Source organism: Lygodium microphyllum, chromosome 30 (assembly GCF_053477565.2).
Source record: "Lygodium microphyllum isolate KBCC chromosome 30, Lygodium_microphyllum_v1.1.10, whole genome shotgun sequence".
Lineage (NCBI taxonomy): Eukaryota > Viridiplantae > Streptophyta > Polypodiopsida > Schizaeales > Lygodiaceae > Lygodium > Lygodium microphyllum.
This window is the reverse complement of record NC_141164.1, coordinates 95,204,184-95,213,087: the sequence shown is the minus strand read 5'-3', so window position 1 is coordinate 95,213,087 and position 8,904 is coordinate 95,204,184. Positions and strand designations below refer to the sequence as shown.

At 39.4% G+C, this 8,904-nt stretch overlaps 1 protein-coding gene across 1 annotated transcript; it reads right to left on the bottom strand.

Moving 5' to 3' along the window:
• Window positions 1–385: 385 nt before the first annotated feature.
• Window positions 386–3,937, bottom strand: LOC148010144 (putative mannitol dehydrogenase). Its single transcript, XM_087672359.1, has 6 exons — window positions 3,751–3,937; window positions 3,189–3,302; window positions 1,693–1,920; window positions 1,266–1,551; window positions 988–1,141; window positions 386–822 (listed from the first exon to the last, which is right to left on the bottom strand). Exons 1-6 carry the CDS (start codon window positions 3,822–3,824, stop codon window positions 623–625), a joined length of 1,056 nt encoding a protein of 351 aa, XP_087528485.1. The 5' UTR covers window positions 3,825–3,937; the 3' UTR covers window positions 386–622.
• Between the last annotated feature and the right edge of the window lie 4,967 nt (window positions 3,938–8,904).

The following is an 8,904-nucleotide window of genomic DNA, read 5'->3' as shown; positions in this document are numbered from 1 at the left end:
CTTTGACTCAAAACATATGATTTTGGAATATGATATGAAACAAACTAATGCTCTAAGGAATCTTCCAAAAGATTCCAACCTTTCTCTTAAGAAAAGATGTCATTCAAATCGCTTGTAATTGTGCTTGTTACAAGGATGCGCAAGTGATGGCATGATAGAATATGGTTTTTGAGAGAACCAAATTATAGCATGACCATAAGCTTTTAATAAACATTCTTCATAAGTTGATTACCTAACAATGAATATTTTGGCTTATATAGTTGGATTACAATCAATGTCTTTTGAAGCATAGAGAGCTTACATTTTAGAGTCTTCACAAATTTTAGCCATAAGTCTAATACCATGATTTCTAGAAGAAAAACAAGGAACTTGACAAATCACCATATTAATCACAAAACTCTAATATTGAGAACTGAATAAAGACAAAACATCTTATACATAGGATTTTTGGTACCTTATACATAGGATTTGTAGTACCTGTAGTAATGTATTTTCCTACTCTAGTCCAAATGAGAAATTGTAGAATCTCTTTGACCTATACATGGTTATTCTATAAAATGAACATCTACTAATGTTTTCTAAACTAGTCTTACATGTCAGGCTTACTAGACTTAGATGTGCCTCATGTAGTAAGAGTTTTTGCAATGTCAATCACAAAACGGTATTGCACATCACTCTTACTTAACCTCTCCATTGCAGTGTTCACATAATCAATAGGAATAACCTCAATGGTACTAGTGATATTGTGATCACCACAAAAGTCCAACATTTCTTGGGTCTCTTGTGTGCCTCCAATCAAGCTACCTCCCACGAGGCGACGACCTACATGTATGACACCATATTCAATTATGCGATGAACATTTTCACCTCCTACTCATCTATATCAATGTTTAAGTCTAGGAGAAATTGAACTCAACACATAAAATAAAGTTTGTCTCCATAATAGAATATTTGAGCCAAATGATAAAGAACGATGTCAAAACTTACCAAAAATAATAGCACCAGGTGTGAGTTGTAAAGGTTCTTCTGGAATACCGACAAGAACCAATTTTCCATTTGTAGATAAAAGACCCAATAGTGGCTCTAAGGCATGAACTGCAGCAACAGTGTCAATAATATAGTCTAAAGTTTTGAAGGCTTTCTGCAAAAAATAAGAAACATTGTACTTAGTTAGGATTTTGTAATCTTCATCATACTTCTTGGCAAAAAATCGTGCATCTTGACCATGTAAGGAAAACTTTAAGTGCTAGGAACATTTGGATTACCTTCATTTGATCTTCATCTTTGCTAACCACAAAGTGATCTGCTCCCAAAAGCCCCTTTGCTTCCTTTTCCTTTTTCGGAGATGTACTTATAACAGTCACTTCCAAACCAAAGGCTTTGCCAAATTTGACAGCCATATGCCCCAAGCCTCCAAGACCAACAACCCCAAGCTTCTTACCCTTTTCAGTCATTCCGAAATATTTCATGGGACTATAGACTGTTATTCCCGCACACAACAATGGAGCTGCTCCATCTAATGGTAAGTTGGAGGGGATGCGAAAGAGAAACCTATTCAATACATGAAGGTGAATTACTATAAATTGACATATTTATTTACAAGAATAGTTTATCATGGATCTACTTTCTCTCACACATACTCTTTAAGTCACCACATGAAAAGAGAATCAAAGAATTGTGGAGAGTGCTCACTTTTGATTGACCACCATGAGATTGGAATAGCCACCATATGTGGGATTACCATCATAGTCCACACTATTGTAGGTGAAGACTGTTTTAGGGCAATATTGCTCTTGAAGCTTCCCACAAGCATCACATGTACCACATGATGCCACCATACAACCCACACCAACATGATCACCCACTTTGAGACCTTTCACTTTGGACCCAATTTCGGTAACAATGCCAACAATCTCATGCCTGGTAGGAAGCATTTTTCATTTGAGAAATGATAGGTAAGGAATTGCAACAAATCCTGAGTTAATCACAAATTGTGACCTTTGCTAGTCAATCATGAGGTATACATATTATGATTTTGTCTTAACTCCAACTCACTACCTTGGTCAATTCAACACCAACTTGGGCATATAAAAATTGTCAACTTCTACTAGAGAAATGACATTTACCCATTGGATATAAGCAATTAATGGCATGCATACATGCATCATGCTAAAAAGACAAATGTTGACTCGCATTAAGGATAAAAAATAGCATTTTGCCTATTCCTTGGATAAATACTTAAAGTATCTAATCAAGAAAGTAAGGAGACTAGTTATATTCTCAAAAATAGGCCATTTATTGAAAATGTCAGACCAATTAGAGGTCGTGCTAAAATTTTTCACTTTATAGATTGAATCAAATGAGGCAACTAAACACTAACATTTTAAAAAGTCAACAAGGTGTTGTGATAACTCAATATTAATAAGTGTGTAGGTCGTGCTAAAAGTTTTCACTTTATAGATTGAATCAAATGAGGCAACTAAACACTAACATTTTAAAAAGTCAACAAGGTGTTATGATAACTCAATATTAATAAGTATGTAGGTTTGCATTAAACAAATTGTTTGGTTGTGTTATCAAGAGTATACACTAACAAGACGATCATTCAATCCAAGATTTGCAAGTAGAATGAGAACTCGAGAGATCAAAACATTTGTTTGATGGCTTCTTGGAAGTTTTCTTCAAGTCTTTTCTTTCAACATGAAAGCTGGCTACTTGTACGTTCATCAAAAAGCCCAACCTAGTTTACTATCAAAACTGCGAAATTAACCTATCCTATTGCTTATATTGAGAGAAAATCAATAGTCTTTATAAGATAAGTGTTTCAATCTCATGTTATAAATACGGGGCGCATGGCTTAGTTTTGATAAATGTTTTTACTCCAAGCTTATGGTGTTCCAATCAGTAGCCTTTGTAAGATTGGTGTTCCAATCTTATATCACAAACATAGGGTGCATATATTAGTTCTGATAAGCCTGATTTTACTTCGAGGTTATAACTTATGGTAGCCTAAATGACAAGTTGCAAACATTTGTTACATGAGGTCTAGGTTTGTAGCCCATATTTGTACGTCCAAGTTGGTAACGTTCGTTAAAGAATCAAGATTTGAGACTACAAATCGGGCTATGGCAGTAACTGACGTTAGGAACTGATCATAATGGTATGATATCAGGTCAGCTAATACGTACCCAGGCACCATGGGGAAGGAGGAGGATTTCCATTCGTTTCGGATTTGATGCAGGTCCGAGTGGCAAATCCCGCAGTGTGTGATTTTGAACGTGACATCCTCTTCGCCGGTGTCTCTGCTCCATCGCCATAACAAAACACAGGAATCAATATATCACGGAAAAATAACAGACGATGATCATGAAAGGGAGGTGGCCAGATGGTCATTTTATATCAACTTCTTGAGCGGCTGCAGTGATTATTCTGGGGGGATCAATCGGCACACGTATCTCTGGGATCACTATAGTATGATTAATCGATCACAATAAACATCTAACTGTGCTAAGGATCCGTCGACGACGAGAGTGTTGGAATTAATCAATTTTCGTCTCAACTGCAGTGATCTAGTTATAGGAACTGTAGTACTGTTCTAATGAATCTAAGTACTTAAGCGCGATATAATTATCGAGGGTAATTATAGCTAGGCGCTAATTACGATCCATGACAAAAGGAATCAGATGCACAGGCAATATATAGTTTGCTTAATGTGTCTGATAAAATGGCGGATGGCGATGGGCGGCTGACCTTCGTGTGAAGTCGAAAGGCGCGAGGTGACCGGAGTGGTCGCGAGCGGCATAGCCCAAAACCTTATGCACCATCTTTTCTGTCCGATGTCTCTCTCTCTTTCTCTCTCTCTCTCTCTCTCTCTCTCTCTCGCTGCGCGTGTGAGGCCTTGAATTGCTACTAGCTGGTAGGAGGGATTGCACGAGATGGAGAGAGTGGGAGAGTATTTACAAACCCCCGAGGGTCGGTTTGCGCATTAACGCTTTTGATCGCCCACGAGATCCTCGTGGGCTCTCCTCCTATCCAGAGTGTCCACGTAGTCATTCAATCATCTGGAATTGCTTTGTCGTAGAACCGGAAGCTTTGCATGACTCACTAGTTTCTTAGCTCGCGGTTTTACGTGCTTTCACTTACCATTTTAGACGTGCATTCTGACTCACTACTTTCTTAGCTCGCGGTTTTACGTGCTTTCACTCACCATTTTAGACGTGCATTCAATGCCTCAAAGTACTTTAGATGAATGCTGTAGAGCCTAGAATCTTCTCCTCCTCCAGTGAGTTCTTTTCGTCCCTCACGATTCGATCAACTATTGGCAAGTCGTCCCTCACGATTCGATCAACTATTGGCAAGTTCGATAACCCTAACGGGAATGTATTCGAGGTCATACCTGCGGACTCCATAGAGAGAGCTTTGGGATGAAGATGAGTCGTGTTTGCATCCCAACTACAGAGAATGATTTAGTGTCCCATCGGCCTCGAATTTTCTATGTTGCAAGTGGGATTAAATATAATACAATATATCCTATTGAGGTCGATGGGTTTACGTAAGAAGTGAGGGTTATCTCGACCATCGGAATCCTAAGGGTACCAAATAAGAACGGTTTGCCAAGCTTTCTCACTTTGCTCTCCGAGCATGTATACCATAGAGAAATTCTCAAGTTTTGCCAAAAAGTCAGCCCATTGATATCACTAGTTGGCATAGTCTTTGGAGGTGTTGGACACTAACGAGATGTTTGATAGATGGCGTGCTTGGACCACAAGGCTACCTTATCCTTCATATTAAAAGTTACAATAACAATTCACGGAAACATGGATACATGCAGGCAAATACACGTGTATTTTGGACTAAGCAAGGAATTATCAAGGTGTGTCAATAAGTGTGTTGATAATCACATCTAAAGATTTGTGTCTATAAGCGTGTGCAGTCTACAAAATAAATGTGCTTACAGGTCAAACTATAGACACATGGTTCATTAGTACAAAAGAAACCAAGGAGCTACTAGTTGCAAAGTCACTTCCAAAACATGAATGGAATTCAAGAATTAGCAACTTATTGGGTTTTCCCCTTAAAAGCATGCCCACCATGTTGATTACCAAAAACGATATTATTATATTATAATCACAAAAATGATATTGTTACATTGCAAGCAGGACTATAGACACATGATTCATTAGTACAAAAGAAACCAAGGAGCTGCTAGTTGCAAAATCACTTCCAAAATATGAATGGAACTCTATAGTTAGCAACTTATTGGTTTTTCCCCTTAAAAGTATGCACACCATGTTGATTACAAAAATTGACATTATTATATTATAATGACTTGATCTAATAACATGTTAAGCATTATAACAAATGAAATTAGCATGTCCAATAGCATTGTATGTGTGCCATCATACTCAAAAAGACATTAAGAAAAGTATGAAACGCCACAACAAATTGCATAATTCAAAAATATTCTAATACCAAGACTACACACTATAAGATGAAGGACAGATTGAAGCTCAACTGAGAGTCTAGTTGAAAGTGAAGAGAGTGTGATAGTACAACACCCAATGCAATAATCTAAAGTGTAAGGTGCAACTACAAAGTACAACCCTTAAACCTTAGGGTTGTAAGAGAGTTTTCACACCCGAAGAGTGTAAAACACGATAAGTGCCCAAACTCTATAACATAGGCACATAAAATAAAATCAATAAATCCACAGGGAAAAACCTCTCACACGGAGAGTAAAAAGTGCCGAGTGTCCTATTAAGAATCATGGACACTTCTCTATGAGCTTAGGCGTGAGTTAAACCCAACAAACCCCCCCTCAGTGAAGAGTGATCAAGATACAAGGGTCATCCACCAAAGGAGATCAGATTTAAAGCATTGCGGAATGCTTCAAATTTGTCACAAGGAAGAGCTTTGGTAAAGATGTCTACCACATTATGGTGGTAGGATAGTAGACAAGACTAATATCACCTACATGTAGCCTCTCTCTGACAAAGTGATAATGGATCTCAATGTGTTGCGTGTATGTATGAAACAATGGGTTCCATGCCACTGCAATGACACTCTAATTATCAATGAACAAAGGAGTAGGCTCCATGACAGGTACATCCAAATCAGCTAAAAAGCATCTAAGCCATACGCATTCAACATTGATAGTGAAAACTGCCTTGTATTTAGCTTCACATGATGATGTGGAAACAATGGATTGTTTCTTGCTAAGCTAAGAGATGCAAGATGAGCCAAGAAAGAAACAATTACCACTAGTGGAGTGATGAGAATCATAATCATCAACCTAGTCAGAATCGCTATAAGCATGTAAATGCGGTGGTCCCCCCTCGGCATAAAGCAATCCAAGAGTCCTAGTACCCTATAAGTAACAGAAGACATGCTTGACAGCTTGCCAATGTGACATGCGTGGCTGATACATATATCTACTCAGGGTTGAAACTGCAAATTGTATGTCTGGCCTTATGTTGCATAAGTAAATAAGGCATCCAACTGATGGAGCATATGTATGGATATCAAACAAGTCACTGTCATCATGCAATGATAGCTTTAGTCCAGGTTCCATTGGTGTAAAAACTGGCTTGCAATCCTCTAAGACAAACCTCTCAAGAAGTTTACCAATGCATCTAGACCGTGACAATCCAATGCCTCTGGCATCATGAATGAACTGAATGCCCAAGTAATAGTGAAAATGCCCCAAATCTAACATCTCAAAATTTTTCTACAAAATTTGTTTAACTGCTAAAATCTAATCAACATGTGTCCCTGTAAGCAAAAGATCATCAACGTATAGACATATGGCCAACAAGCATTCCCCCTCTTTACATATATAAAGGGTAGACTCTGATGAGATATTTATGAACTCTTGGCTAAGTAAAAAGGCATCAATCTTTGCATACCAAGCTTGAGGAGCTTAGTTCAAATCATATGAAGTCTTTTTCAGCTTGCACACTAAGTGTTTGGATCCCACAATTGCAAAACCAATGGGCTACTATACATACACTTCTTCTTGAAGTTATCCATGTAAAAATATAGTCTTTATATGAAGCTGATCCATCCACAATGGCTAGCCAAACACTACAAGATATAGGCCTTATACCAACGTTAAAATCGACAAAAATGTTCATAAAGAAATTTACCCCCGTTGTCGCAAAAAGCATCGTTATTGGTGACACCATAGAATAGCCGGTATCAGCGTCGCTATTTGCATCGGTATCAGTGTCGCTGATACCGATGCAAATAACGATGCTGATAATGATGCTTTGCGATACATTTTGCGACGCGGGCAGTAAATTTGTGATGCTAATAATAGCGACAGTAATAGGGAAAAAAAAAATTGGTGGTAGGGCAGCTTAGCACTATGTGCTTTATTTGGGCCATACAAAATAGTTTCAGTAATGTGTACAATGGTTGTGTAAATAAAGACAAAGTGTACTTAAATCATAACACTGATACATGAAATAAATACATGATCACATAATGAAAGTGACCGGTACAATCATGGCAAGATACTACTACTACATAGAAAATGTATACACAGATCACATGACCAAAAAAGAAGGGTATGTGAGCTCCAGGGATCCAAGGGCGAGCTATAGATCATCGCCATCTGAAACCTCATCCCGCTGCAAAGGAGCATCGAACGGATTCTGCAAAAAAAGAAACAACTACACATTAGTCCACCATACAATAATGCATTATAATTAAACATTGTAACTACGGACAAGAAAGATGAGTAACTTACAGGGCCGCAACATCCATACAATCAGTCGATCAATGTAATGAGACCATGCCTCTCTGCATATCGAGTCTCAATGCCAGTGGGATCGCGATTTATAATGGAGTGCTGCAAAGAAAATAAAATACAACTGTTAAAAACACGATTGTTAGTACAAAGGATATTGCAAAAAATAAGCAAGCAAAATAAAAGAAAAACTTACAAAGTCCTCCAGATATGTCCTGTCGTCGCCACTCCCAAGATGATGGACCACTCTGGCCTCTAGTCATATCCTTGCCGCCTCGCGCTGTTGTCTCCAATGTCCTGGAGAATCTGTAGCCTCCTCCCTGAGTTGGCGGCAGTCGTCCGCGTCTAGCCACTCGAGCTTTGAAGTCCTACTCTTGAGTGCCTTGCGTGCATTCGATCATCTGTGTGACATATATGTACGCATGCACTCCATCATCCTGCCCATAGGAAACCTATTTGTTGCGGTTGGTACCGGAAACTCCTCATGCAAGGATGCTACTATATAGTCCTTACTCCCCTCCGGTATGTTCTTCCAATGATCCAAGACATTGTGCTGAAAAACTTGTTGACACAACTCTCTCATGCGAGCCATCACCCTCCTCCCCTAATCATTCATGATGATGGCTCCTGATCTATCATCTACAAGGTAGGCGTACCCCTCTGGGTATGCCTAAGATGGGTCCTCTCCCACCTACGACCATGCTCCTGGGCATATCTAGGAGAACCATGTATATCTGGTATACCTATCGAGGTAGTATCTCTTCGAGTAGCACCCATAGGGGTGCCACCTATGGATGACTGAGTAAAAGCCGCAGTGAGTGGAGTAGACATCCCCATAGGTGTGACAAATCCCAAAGGTGACGCAACTCCAACAGAACGATGAGATGGAGACATCGCGTATGTACCTCACAGCAACCACTTGAGCCACACTCTCTTGAACCGCCACGAGAGCGAGGAGTAGCACCTATATCCTGAGAGGACCATGGGCTCACTGCATCCGGATCTCTGTAACATCCCCCTGAACCACTCCCTCCGTCTGGCCTAAGTCTAGAGCGTCGACCTCGTCTGCTAGAAACTGAAGCATTAGAGCATGCCGAAGTAGATCTAATAGAGTGGCATGACAGTGTCCGAGACAGCTCCTAGTCCGCCATATC

What these genes read in the sequence shown, in the direction of transcription:
- LOC148010144 (XM_087672359.1), bottom strand. Translation starts at nt 3,824, where the DNA reads ATGGTGCATAAGGTTTTGGGCTATGCCGCTCGCGACCACTCCGGTCAC. An exon ending in CTCATGGTGGTCAATCAAAA is followed by an intron (nt 1,552 to 1,692) that starts GTGAGCACTCTC and finishes TGTATTGAATAG; the next exon opens with GTTTCTCTTTCGCATCCCCT. An exon ending in ACCTGGTGCTATTATTTTTG is followed by an intron (nt 823 to 987) that starts GTAAGTTTTGAC and finishes TCATACATGTAG; the next exon opens with GTCGTCGCCTCGTGGGAGGT.